The sequence below is a fragment of the Pristiophorus japonicus genome, chromosome 9 (assembly GCF_044704955.1).
Source record: "Pristiophorus japonicus isolate sPriJap1 chromosome 9, sPriJap1.hap1, whole genome shotgun sequence".
NCBI classification, from domain to species: Eukaryota; Metazoa; Chordata; class Chondrichthyes; family Pristiophoridae; genus Pristiophorus; species Pristiophorus japonicus.
Window position 1 is genome coordinate 65,889,604 of NC_091985.1, and position 14,606 is coordinate 65,904,209.

The 14,606-nt window shown below is 41.5% G+C and overlaps 1 protein-coding gene across 1 annotated transcript in view; it reads right to left on the bottom strand.

Annotated features, from left to right (window-relative positions):
• Positions 1-14,606, bottom strand: part of kcnh1a (potassium voltage-gated channel, subfamily H (eag-related), member 1a) — a 453,352-nt gene that overhangs the window by 256,400 nt on the left and 182,346 nt on the right. The window contains exon 9 of the mRNA XM_070888701.1: positions 9,786-10,038. Within this exon, the coding sequence (XP_070744802.1) occupies positions 9,786-10,038 (253 nt within the window). The remainder of the gene's footprint in view (positions 1-9,785; positions 10,039-14,606) is intronic.

Sequence of the window (14,606 nt, forward strand, 5' to 3'; positions counted from 1 at the left end):
AACCATACATGCATTCTGTGCTATAGTGAATTCAAATATGGAGGGATATAGGCTAGCCCCGTGAGTTAAATTAAAAAGTAGGACCTCAAAGATAGTAATCTCAGGATTGCTACCCGTGCCACGTGCTAGTCAGAGTAGGAATAGCAGGATAGTTCAGATGAATACATGACTTGATGAGTGGTGCAAGGGGGAGGTAATCAAATTCCTGGGACATTGGAACCGGTTCTGGGGAGTGGGTGGGACCAGTACAAATCAGACGGTCTGCACCTGGGCAGGACCGGAACCGATGCCCTAGTTTGCGAGTGCTGTTGGGGAGGGTTTAAACAAAATGGCAGGGGGATGGGAATCTACGCAGGGAGGCAGAGGGAAATAAAAAGGGGGCAGAAACAAAAGGTAGGAAGGAGAAAAACAAGAGTGGAGGGCAGAAAAATCAAGGGCAAAAATCAAAAAGGGCCACATTACAACATAATTCTAAAAGGACAAGGAGTGTTAAAAAAACAAGCCTAAATGCTCTGAATCTCAATGTGAGGAGCATTCGTAATAAGGTGGATGAATTAACTGTGCAGATAGCTGTTAACGGATATGATGTAATTGGGATTACGGAGACATGACTCCAGGGTAAACAAGGCTGGGAACTCAACATTCAGGGGTATTTAATATATAGGAAGGATAGACAGGAAGGAAAAGGAGGTGTGGTAGCGTTACTGGCTAAAGAGGAGATTAACGCAATAGTAAGGAAGGACATTAGCTTGGATGATGTGGACTTTATATGGGTAGAGCAACGAAACACGAAAGGGCAGAAAACGTCAGTGGAAGTTGTGTTCGGACCACCAAACAGTAGCAGTGAGGTTGGGGATGGCATCAAACAGGAAATTAGGGATGCGTGCAATAAGGGCACAGCAGTTATCATGGGTGACTTTAATCTACATATAGATTGGGTTAACCAATTTGGTAGCAGTACTGTGGAGGAGGATTTCCTGGAGTGTATAAGAGATGGTTTTCTAGACCAATAGAGAGCAGGCCATCCTAGACTGGGTCGAGGATTAATTAGCAATCTGGTCGTGCGAGGTCCCTTGGGGAAGAGTGACCATAATATGGCAGAATTCTTCATTAAGATGGAGAGTGACGCAGTTAATTGAGAGACTAGGGCCCTGAACTAAAAGAAAGGTAACTTCGATGACGTGAGACGTGAATTGGCTGGGATACACTGGCGAATGATACGTAAAGGGCTGACGATGGTGGACAGGCAATGGCAGACATTTAAAGATCACATGGATGAACTACAACAATTGTACATCCCTGTCTGGCGTAAAAATAAAAAGGGTGGCTCAACCATGGCTAACAAGGGAAATTAGGGATCGTGTTAAAGGAAGAGGCATATAAATTGGCCAGAAAAAGCAGCAAACGTGAGGACTGGGAGAAATTTAGAATCCAGCGGAGGAGGACTAAGGATTTAATTAGGAGGGGGAAAATAGAGTATGAGAGTAAGTTTGCGGGGAACATAAAAATGACTGCAAAAGCTTCTATAGATATGTGAAGAGAAAAAGATTAGTGAAGACTAATGTAGGTCCCTTGCAGTCAGAATCAGGTGAATTTATAATGGCGAACAAAGAAATGGCAGACCAATTGAACAAATACTTTGGATCTGTCTTCACTAAGGAAGACACAAATAACCGCCTGAAAATAATAAGGGACCGAGGGTCTAGTGAGAAGGAGGAACTGAAGCAAATCTTTAGTAGTCAGGAAATTGTGTTAGGGAAATTGACGGAATTGAAGGCCGATAAATCCCCAGAGCCTGATAGTCTGCATCCCAGAGTACTTAACGAAATGGCCCTAGAAATAGTGGATGCATTGGTGGTCATTTTCCAACATTCTACAGACACTGGATCAGTTCCTATGGATTGGAGGATAGCTAATGTAGCGCCACTTTTTTAAAAAAGGAGGGAGAGAGAAAACAGGAATTATAGTCGGTTAGCATGACATCGGTAGTGGGAAAATGTTGGAATCAATTATTAAAGATGTAATAGCAGTGTATTTGGAAAGCAGTGACAGGGTCGGTCCTAGTCAGCATGGATTTATGAAAGGGAAATCATGTTTGACAAATCTTCTAGAATTTTTTGAGGATGTAACTCGTAGAGTGGACAAGGGAGAACCAGTGGATGTGGTGTATTTGGACTTTGAGAAGGCTTTTGACAAGGTCCCACACAAGAGATTAGTGTGCAAAATTAAAGCACATGGTATTGGGGGTAATGTATTGATGTGGATAAAGAACTGGTTGGCAGACAGGAAGCAAAGAGTAAGAATAAACGGGTCCTTTTCAGAATGGCAGGCAGTGACTAGTGGGGTACCGCAAAGTTCAGTGCTGGGACCCCAGCTATTTACAATATACATTAACAATTTAGACGAAGGAATTGAATGTAATATCTCCAAGTTTGCAGGTGACACTAAGCTGGATGACAGTGTGAGCTGTGAGAAGGATGCTAAGGGGCTGCAGGGTGACTTGGACAGGTTAGGTGAGTGGGCAAATGCACGGCAGATGCAGTATAATGTAGATAAATGTGAGGTTATCCACTTTGGTGGCAAAAACAGGAAGGCAGAATATTATCTGAATGGTGACTGATTAGGAAAAGGGGAGGTGCAACAAGACCTGGGTGTCATGGTACATCAGTCATTGAAAGTTGGCATGCAGGTACAGTAGGCGGTGAAGAAGGCAAATGGCATGTTGGCTTTCATTGCGAGAGGATTTGAGTATAGGAGCAGGGAGGTCTTACTGCAGTTGTACGGGGCCTTGGTGAGGCCACACTTGAATATTGTGTACAGTTTTGGTCTCCTAATCTGAGGAAGGACATTCTTGCTATTGAGGGAGTGCAGCAAAGGTTCACCAGACTGATTCCCGGGACGGCAGGACTGACATATGAAGAAAGACTGGATCGACTAGCTTGTATTCACTGGAATTTAGAAGAACGAGAGGGGATCTCATAGAAACCTATAAAATTCTGACGGGATTGGACAGATTAGATGCAGGAAGAATGTTCCCGATGTTGGGGAAGTCCAGAACCAGGGGTCACAGTCTAAGGATAAGGGGTAAGCCATTTAGGACCGAGATGAGGAGAAACTTCTTCACTCAAGAGATTTGTGAACCTGTGGAATTCTCTACCACAGAAAGTTGTTGAGGCCAGATCGTTAGATATATTTAAAAGAGAGTTAGATGTGACCCTTACGGCTAAAGGGATCAAGGGGTATGGAGGAATAGCAGGAATGGGGTACTGAAGTTGCATGATCAGCCATGATCATATTGAATGGTGGTGCAGGCTCGAAGGGCCGAATGGCCTACTCCTGCACCTATTTTCTATGTTTCTATGTGAGTGGATGTCTATATATTATGGCAAGTTCTATATCTAGATATCTTGCTTGCATTGCAGAAGATAGCCTAATACCACTGGAAATATACATTTGTGTTGAAGGGCCACCTGTTGTGAGGAGATGGGATCTTTTAGATTGGGGAATATGGAGATATGAGGAGAGGACAAGGTAATGGAATCAATTTTAGATTGAACAACAACAACTTGCATTTATATAGCATCTTAAACATAGTAAAATGTCCCAAGGTGCTTCACAGGAGCATTTTCAGAAAAAAATTAACATCAAGCCATGTAATGAGGTCTTAGGACAGATGACCACAAGCTTGGTTAAATAGGTAGGTTTTAAGGAACATCTTAAAACAGGAAAGAGAGATAGAGAAGCTGAGATGTTTAGAGAAGGAATTCCACAACTTAGGGCCTATGCAGCTGAAGACATGGCCACCAATGATGGAGCAATTAAAATTGGGGATAGCAAAGAGCTGGCAGACATATGATGGACCAAATGTCCTTCTTCTGTGCTATAAACTCATATCGCTCTAAATATTGTGGGTGTTAGAAAATCATGGCTAGAATTCAAACTAGACTGCTCTCCTTGGGATCAACAATCTATTTCTAAAGGTTCCTGGATACTTTCTTAAATAGTTTTAAATTTAGATTATAAGACTCAATAAAAAAATGGAAATTTGCAAACTATTACTCAACAAACCAAAATTAAGAGGAATGGTTGTAAATCCATATAACCATTAGGGGGAGCTGAACTTTTAACTTCCTAATAATCTGCTCATTTTCACACACTAAAAATATTCATTAGTATGCAATTGATTTTGTTTTACCTCATATTAAAATCTATTCAACAATATTTTTTTCAAAAGCATCAGATAATCACAAATAGACTGAATTCAAAAGACAAGGACATGTAAATGACATGGAATTAATGTTATGAATAACCTTATGAATATACAAGTATGCCAAAATCCTGATACTTAAATTAATTTTTAAACTGCACTATTACATCTCAATCATACCTGTAAGAAAACATAATTTAAAAAATGAAAAGTCAACCGAAGGTTCAAAATATGGACGGAGAAATTCAACTGGTGCCAAAAATAGGTGCAAAATGGGCATTGCAGCTGCTCCACACTCCAATGACATTGGCTAGAGGCATGAGCCAAATTGGTGCTCCTGCTTCATTTGGTTATGCCTGGTGAGCTGCCAGTGCTACTCAATCGGTTTACTGGCAGCTCATCGACTGGGACAGTGGGTAATTGAGCAGCAGTGACACCAGTTTAAGGCAGTCTGCAGACAAGATTGGAGGAGGGCTACAAGTCATGTGCCCATTCGAAGAGGTTACAGTGGAACTCGTAGGCAGAGGGTGCTTCAGGTGTATCGCAATTGACAAAGCTGGAGGATCACTCCACAGTGATTTTGGCCATCTTACCCTCTCTCTCTTTTCTGACTGAACTCTCTTCTGAGTTTTGCTGCTTTGAGCTGCTGCTCATCTGTATCTGCAACTAAATGCTAACTCTTGTCCCTCTATTCTCTCTCCAGGTGCATCACAAGTAACGAGTCTACTTGCAGGAAGAGGGGGAGACCCCTCCTGAAGAGACACCGTCACTCACCCTCACCAACTCATAAATTGGCAATTCGTATACTTTATGAAGTGAGTTAGAGGGGTTTGCACTGGGAGATTCATTGAGCAAATGAACAAGTGCGCAACATCAAGGGCAGGAGGACAGAACGGCCCAGGAACCAGCTCGCCACAGAGAGTACTCATATCTTAGCCCTGCTACAGAGAGCACAGATATTGACTTCAAGGGTCCAGCCAATAGGAGATGATGGTTGTGTGTTACTAACTTCTCAAGGTGAATTGGACTGTCTGCTAGCCTGTGCATAATGTCAGACAATATGGAGGAGTGCATCTCCAACTTGTCTGGGTTATCGCAAAGGTTACCGAAACAATGCAGTCAAACATGAAGCATGTCGTTACCTCTATACACACTGCAGCAGGGCCCTCAGTTATAGAGGCTTTGATGGAAGCTCAGACTGATCCCATTGTGATCTCTGGATTCCAACATCTCTCCAGCTTGCAAAGCATGAAGGAAGGCATGGATAGGGGCTTCCAAACTATCACTTCACTCCTGCACTCTGTTCTCAAGCAGAGCAATGGGAGTGTTGAGACGCAACCCCATGTGAGTGGCAGTGGTGCCATGGGAGAGGCAGATGCAGTCCTCTCTCAGGATGACAGCATGCCTGGTCCCCACAAGACCCTGAACCAGTGCCCATGTTGATGCCAGCCAGCCAGCTGGGCTAGACTACCCTGGTTGCCATCGAGATACTGTAGACTACAGCTCAGCCTTCTAAGGCCTGAGATCCCAGGTCAACCACCATGTCATCTCGCATACCTTCAGCAGATACCTCCCAGGTTTAGCCATTGGGGTAGCACCTTGTAGGAGCACCAGATCAGGCAAATGAGTACTTAAGCCGGGCACTAGAGTTTGCACAACTTATTTGATCCTAATTGAAAAATTAACTATCTGGAACCAGACCCCAGAGTTTCTTTGGATTGGTGTTTGTTTGACCATGCCTAGTGAAGTGATTGCAATACCCATACTGGTGTTGAAGTTAAGGGCATTCATCTGGAGGCTGTAAGGACTGTGCCTGAGTGTAAGAGGGACTGTTGGGAAAAAGAGGGGGGAAATGATTAAACCAAAATATTCCTCACTGATTATTGCCGTAAAGCTCTGACAGATGAAAGGCGTGCTCATTCTTCCTCTGAATCTTTAGCATCCTGCTGTTCTTCCTATTGCTGTACCTCTGTTTCTTCCTCCTCGAGTACTTTACAGGTTGCCTTCTCTCTAGGGTAAAGTTATGGAGCATGCAGCAAACTACAATGAAGACATTCAGGGCTATTTTGCAGGACACCTCCATGCTTATCCAAGTAGTGGAACATCTGTTTCAGGATGCCGATGGTTTGCTCAAACAGCATTCTGGTGGAGATGTGGCTCTAATTGTAAGGCTCCTCTGTGCCTGTGCTTTGATTCCTGATAGGTTAATGAGCCAGGTGCTCAGGGGATGCCCTTGTCCCTAAACAGCTGGTCTGACACCCAATGGTTGTGGGTGGATGAGAAGGGGGGATTGAGGACTGCCACAGGATAAAGGTATCATGACAACTGCGAGGAAACCTGCCACAGATCTGCACAATGCGCTGCCTGTTGTCACACACCAACCAAACAAGTGGAAGGCCTTCCTGTTGATGTATATACCGGGTTCTAAACATGGAGCATGCACAGTTGCATGTGTGCAGTCAAACTTTGCCCTGTATCTGGGGAAACTCTGCTATCCTTGCGAAGCGCAGAGCTCGGTCTTGTTGGTTTGCTGCCTCCTTGGGAAAATTATGATTTTGTTTCTGTCATGTATCTTACATTATTATATATAACTGTATCCTAACATGCTATACATGACTGTAATAAGATATGACCTGTAACCACCATTATACCTTACCACCAGGGGTGCACTTGCAAGAGACAGGTATATAAGGACAGGTCTCAGGCAAGTGCAGCATTCCAGAGCTGTGAAATAAAGGTGCAGGTCCAGAGTGACCTTGACTTCACTACATGAATCTGTACTGAGGGGACAGGACTTTACAGTTTCGCTAACAAAGAGCGCATCCGTCACCTGCTTGATGCAGCAGTGCATGGCTAATTGACCAATGTTGCAGCATGGAATGACCCTGAAACGTAGAAATTCAGGACTACAGTAAGCTTCAGAGCCACATGCAATAAAATGTGTGGCCTCCTGCAAGGCTGCAGTTGGCGCTGCAACAAGTGACACAGCTTTATCCCTGCATTCCTGGTGAAGCGGAGCTGCTGGACACAATGCTGCTCAATTAACCAGAGTTAAAATGTTCCTGTACATCTGTGTGGTGTAAGGACTCCTGCGTCTGCCTCTCCTTATGCCCTCTTCTCCCAGCAGCTACAGATCTCTGCACTCTGACTTGCTGCTGTAACTCCTCCTCCTCCTCCTAATGGCAGACTGAGCAGCACATCCATATTGGAAGAGCAACTTGTTCTGTAGCTCTAACAATAACACCACAATTTTTCAATTCAACTAGAGCAGCCAACACAGCTATAAATGGGCCTAAAGTTCCACAAGCAGTCGGGAAAAAAAATAACCAGAGACTTACCTGAATGCAGCTGAGGATCCCTTTGAATAATCCTGGTGCAGCCTCCTTCTCAACTGTTGTAACCAAGGATTTGTGGATGGGTTTTAGAATGAGCAGATGCAGCATCCCAAAGGCACGTTGTTGCAAAAGCAGTTGCTTCCTCAGTCTTTCTAGATTTAATCAGCAGCAGAGTCTTTCCTTTGCAGATATTACTTGAAATGTTTTTATGGCATTTGCATGAAGTGTAATCATGAACCATGGGAAAGTACCAGCTATTACTTTATGAAGGTCCTTTCTTGCTATTCATGCTCATTTTGAAGCCAAAGTTTGCCGTAAGCCATACAACTGAATAAAATACCAACAGGTTTTCCATGATGTTCCTCACAATAAGTCGGAAGATACGTTGTTTTTTGCTATGTAGCGCCATTAGAATTAGAGGGCATGATCTTAGAATATGGGGCCGCCCATTTAAAACAAAGATGAGGAGAAATTTCTTCTTTCAGAGGGTTATAAATCTCTGGAATTCACTGCCTCAGAGAGCTGTGGAAGCTGGGACACTGAATAAATTTAAGACAGAAATAGACAGTTTCTTAAACGATAAGGGGATAAGGGGTTAGGGGGAGCGGGCAGGGAAGTGGAGCCGAGTCCATGATCAGATCAGCCATGATCTTATTGAATGGCGGAGCAGGCTCGAGGGACCGTATGGCCTACTCCTGTTCCTATTTCTTATGTTCTTATATTATAAGCACAACTGATTTATGGTAAATAATTGAAATTGCATGCGTGTTGCAAAGTTTTCAGTACACAAAATATAACTCTGGTGCAAAAATGCAATCCTCAAAGCGTTCCTTATCTCTAAATTTGTTTAGTTATTTGTACATTACAGACATGTGTCATTGGAATACCTTTATCTTTATGTTATATTTGATGGATTATTGGTTCAGTCTGAATGAAACAGTTGCATCATCAAACTCAGAGCCAGAGAGAAGCATTTGAATTTTGCCACCTATCCTAAAGTACCCAGAAAAGTTACCATTCCCACTGCTCGTCCTTTATTTCTTTAATAGTAATTTGTTGCAGCACACCCACCTTCAGGTAGCATTCAAGCTCTACAGTTGCCTATGTCAAACAGAGCCCTTTCTAGGCTTTATATATTCACACAAGGCCCCTGTCTGCAAACCTACTACGCCACATGATAAAATGAATTACATATACAAACACTTCACTAACCATTTGTCAAGATAACAACAATTGCTAAGGTTATGAGTATTGAGATAATCTTATAAAATGTCTACACTTTTATAAGATAAAGGAAATCCAACTATTTTTTTGAAAATGTGGTACTTCAATAGTTTAATCACCAACACAATCCTCTGCCAAGGTTCTTGTGATGTTACTCTCTGAAGTAATCTCAATTCTAGCACGATAACTGTTTGCCAGTGGATTCCACATAGCCAGTCTTCATTGTGAAATTATCATTTTTTCCCCCCCAAAAGAAGTGTTACATAGAACTTACCTTGCAAGCTCACAGAAGCATTTTCAATATTAATATCTGCTTTAATCCTTGGATTTTAAGAGCCCCATCTACCCTCCCAGATGAACTCAGGTGGCCCCATGGCACAGTTGAAGAGGAGCAGGGGAGTTCTCCGAGGTTCCTGGACAATATTTATCCCTCAACCAACATCACTAAAACAAATAACTGGTCATTTATTTCATTGCTGTTTTTGGGAGCTTGCAGTGTTTCCTACATTACTAGTGAATACTTCAAAAATACTTAATTGGCTGTAAAGCACATTGGAACATCATGAGGTTGTGAAAAGCACTGTATAAATGCAATTTTTTTCTTCTTTCTAATGTTTGCTTCTCACCTTTCAAACTTACCCTATTAGGGTCACTCACATTATCCACAGTCATCTACAGTATGACCTACATAATTTCTTTTTCAGATCAATGACATTTAAACTCGTAAGCATTTTGTTTAAAAAATATCAATGGTGTGCTATGCTACCATTAGCAAGTATTTTTGTTCAATGCAAATTTAATTGGTACATTATGTAGTATGCTGTCATACTGACAATCAAGCCAACCAGCAATTATACTTATTAGGTATTTTTAGATGCTTATAGTTTTCATAATGCATTGTACCACAAATGCTTAAAAGCATATGAGTTGCCAGCTGCCTGACCTCTAAGTAGCCTAAATGGCAGTCTATCATCCACAAAAAGTAATCTGAATCAATACAGCATGTTTTCAAGTTTTACCTAGGATAGCAACAACTTCGTCATCTTGAATTACTTCCAAGGACCCAGAAACCACAAAGCAAAGGTTGTCCACACTTTCGCCTGCATGGTAAATTAAATCTCCTGGGGCACTATGTATGGTCTGAAACTCCATTGCCAGAGCTCGTAGACAGCCGTCACTTGCGAGTCTAAATGCTGGGTGCTCTTTGAAGACTTTGCGGTTTAAGTGAACACAAATGTCCGCTCGCATATCCTTAGGGCAAATTTCTAGGACCTGTAGGGGAAACATGCAAATAAAAAAAATCAATGTTTTCTTCATAATTTATTAAAAGCATACTATACCTTTCTGTAGATATCATATACTATACAGAAAGCACCGTGCATGCAAGCTAGATGGAACACCTTTTTCTGTAATGTACAAGTAATCATATTTGCACAGAACTGTGAATTTTTGATATTTATTCAATGCTTGTATTCATTTTACTTGTGAATATAAACTGTATTAGCAAAATCTCATCAATTGTTTTCATGCTCTTTTACCATATAAGAGAGAGGAATAGGATATTAGGCATTGCTACATCAATGAACGAGTCAGGAAAATTATAAGGATCATACAATAATGATGCAATTCGTTGAGCATTGTTGTATATATTATAGTATGTTCAATACAAGTTACAAGGCATCAATTGCTATTTGTTAAAAAAGTGTTTCAGAGATACAAAAAATATAATGTGCAATTCAGCACTGTGTTATACGAGATTAATATACGTGATATGCTAATGTTTTTCTTGGAATATAGAGAAAATCAGCTTCAACATACAACTTAAGTTAGTTGTCATTTATGTATGCTCACTAGTGATTATTTTAGAAACAAGGTGGTCTTAATGCTGTGAATAATGACTGCATCACTGTATGCTTGATCAGTACAATATATAAAATTATATACTAACTGTGATTATGAAAGGAAAAAAAACTTGCCAAAAGCCAAAATATTGAAACATTTCTCTGAATGCTGCTTAAATATTTCAAAGACAATATAATGGGACACTAATGTTAAGATTTAAAAATACATGCAGCTTTCTGTTAATCTTTGCTTAACATATTCCTAGAGATAGCCTGCAACTCAGAGACAATATCATGATTTATTCATGATGTATATTCTAGAAGGAAGTTACAACTAAAAAATCAATAGTTACAGGCAAATGAAACCTGTGCAATGGTGGAGCCACACTTTAACTGCATAGTTTGCAGCAGTATATTCAGTTTGAGATTCAAGTGAGTTTCAATGAAATAATAGATTAAATATTAAATTATATTTACTTTTAAAATGCTGGAAGCCAAAATTCCTCTGCGATTCTGCAGAGAATCCAGGAGTTACCCGTTTGCCTTGTAAGGAGATGGACTTCCATCTATGCCTTAGAAGACAAATAATTGCAAAAGAGCGGAGCCAGGGATTCCTTATTCCAGTAGTTACCATTCCTGGATCTGGTGTATCATAAAAGAGCTAACATAGAAACATAGAAAATAGGTGCAGGAGTAGGTCATTCGGCCCTTCGAGCCTGCACCACCATTCAATATGATCATGGCTGATCATGCAACTTCAGTACCCCACTCCTGCCTTCTCTCCACACCCCCTGATCCCTTTAGCCATAAGGGCCACATCTAACTCCCTTTTGAATATATCCAACGAACTAGACTCAACAACTTTCTGTGGTAGAGAATTCCACAGATTCATAATTCTCTGGGTGAAAAAGTTTCTCTTCATCTCGGTCCTAAATGGCTTACCCCTTATCTTTAGACTGTGACCCCTAGTTCTGGACTTCCCCAATATCGGGAACATTCTTCCTGCATCTAATCTGTCCAATCCCGTCAGAATTTTATATGTTTCTATGAGATCCCCTCTCATTCTTCTAAATTCCAGTGAATATCAGTCTAGTCGATCCAGTCTTTCCTCATATGTCAGTCCTGCCATCCCGTGAATCAGTCTGCTGAACCTTCACTGCACTCCCTCAATAGCAAGAATGTCCTTCCTCAGATTAGGAGACCAAAACTGTACACAATACTCAAGGTGTGGTCTCACCAAGGCCCTGTACAACTGCAGTAAGACCTCCCTGCTCCTATACTCAAATCCTCTTGCTACGAAGGCCAACATGCCATTTGCTTTCTTCACTGCCTGCTGTACCTGCATGCCAACTTTCAATGACTGATGTAACATGACACCCAGGTCTCGTTGCACCTCCCCTTTTCCTAATCTGTCACCATTCAGATAATATTCTGAACTATCATTGATAGTACTTCATATATTGCATATTTGTTGCTGATTGCAAGTTCAAAAGTGGCACAGTACTTCTGTTGGTTGTATGAAGACTATTGAAACAAACATGTTTAATGTAAGGAAACTTAAAAGCAAGATATTCAAAGAAGAAAATTACTTCACAATATTACTCTGGAAACCCAAAGACTCAAAATAAATTATAATTTTAATCATTGAACCTGCAATACCTACTTTCTGCTTTGCTGAGAGTTAATGAGCATACAATAGGAATTTGAAGAGACAATATTCACAGTTCAACTTTGCATTTGAAAGGGAGTCTACATAATATCCAAATCTATCTGAATCAACTACAAAGGAACAGTTGTTCTGTTATGCCAGTTACACTGCATTTTGAGAACCAGAAAATGGCCAAAGTCATAAGAACATAAGAACATAAGAATTAGGAACAGGAGTAGGCCATCTAGCCCCTCGAGCCTGCTCCGCCATTCAACAAGATCATGGCTGATCTGGCCGTGGACTCAGCTCCATTTACCCGCCCGCTCCCCGTAACCCTTAATTCCCTTATTGGTTAAAAATCTATCTATCTGTGACTTGAAAACATTCAATGAGCTAGCCTCAACTGCTTCCTTGGGCAGAGAATTCCACAGATTCACAACCCTCTGGGAGAAGAAATTCTTTCTCAACTCGGTTTTAAATTGGCTCCCCCGTATTTTGAGGCTGTGCCCCCTAGTTCTAGTCTCCCCGACCAGTGGAAACAACCCCTCTATCTTGTCTATCCCTTTCATTATTTTAAATGTTTCTATAAGATCACCCCTCATCCTTCTGAACTCCAATGAGTAAAGACCCAGTCTACTCAATCTATCATCATAAGGTAACCCCCTCATCTCCGGAATCAGCCTCGTGAATCGTCTCTGTACCCCCTCCAAAGCTAGTATATCCTTTCTTAAGTAAGGTGACCAAAACTGCACGCAGTACTCCAGGTGCGGCCTCACCAATACCCTATACAGTTGCAGCAGGACCTCCCTGCTTTTGTACTCCATCCCTCTCGCAATGAAGGCCAACATTCCATTCGCCTTCCTGATTACCTGCTGCACCTGCAAACTAACTTTTTGGGATTCGTACACAAGGACCCCCAGGTCCTTCTGCACCTCAGCATGTTGTAATTTCTCCCCATTCAAATAATATTCCCTTTTACTGTTTTTTTTCCCCCAAGGTGGATGACCTCACAATTTCCGACATTATATTCCATCTGCCAAACCTTAGCCCATTCGCTTAACCTATCCAAATCTCTTTGCAGCCTCTGTGTCCTCTACACAATCCGCTTTCCCACTAATCTTTGTGTCATCTGCAAATTTTGTTACACTACATTCTGTCCCCTCTTCCAGGTCATCTATGTATATTGTAAACAGTTGTGGTCCCAGCACCGATCCCTGTGGCACACCACTAACCACCGATTTCCAACCTGAAAAGGACCCATTTATCCCGACTCTCTGCTTTCTGTTCGCCAGCCAATTCTCTATCCATGCTAATACATTTCCTCTGACTCTGCGTACCTCTATCTTCTGCAGTAACCTTTTGTGTGGCACCTTATCGAATGCCTTTTGGAAATCTAAATACATGACATCTATCGGTACACCTCTATCCACCATGCTCATTATATCCTCAAAGAATTCCAGTAAATTAGTTAAACATGATTTCCCCTTCATGAATCCATGCTGCATCTGCTCGATTGTACTATTCCTATCTAGATGTCCCGCTATTTCTTCCTTAATGATAATTTCAAGCATTTTCCCCACTACAGGTGTTAAACTAACCGGCCTATAGTTCCCTGCCTTTTGTCTGCCCCCTTTTTTAAACAGAGGCGTTACATTAGCTGCTTTCCAATCCGCTGGTACCTCCCCAGAGTCCAGAGACTTTTGGTAGATTATAACGAATGCATCTGCTATAACTTCCGCCATCTCTTTTAATACCCTGGGATGCATTTCATCAGGACCAGGGGACTTGTCTACCTTGAGTCCCATTAGCCTGTCCAGCACTACCCCTCTAGTGATAGTGATTGTCTCAAGGTCCTCCCTTCCCACATTCCTGTGATCAGCAATTTTTGGCATGGTTTTTGTGTCTTCCACTGTGAAGACCGAAGCAAAATAATTGTTTAAGGTCTCAGCTATTTCCACATTTCCCATTATTAAATCCCCCTTCTCATCTTCTATGGGACCAACATTTACTTTAGTCACTCTTTTCCGTTTTATATATCTGTAAAAGCTTTTACTATCTGTTTTTATGTTTTGCGCAAGTTTACCTTCGTAATCTATCTTTCCTTTCTTTAACCATGATTTGTTAGAAACTGGTCAAGATCGAAAAAAACCCCAAATATATCACATTTCTCTTTAACATTTAGCCATCGTCCAACTAGAGCGTTATAATGTATTATTCAATGATTTTGATGGCATGTTGCGCAATGCATTTCAGTAAGTTATGTAAGCAGCGTAAAATTTGTAATGCTTGGTTTGTGCACCTGGATTAAATGTCCAAAATAGAACGTTTGTCAGATCAGTCCCAGACTCAGT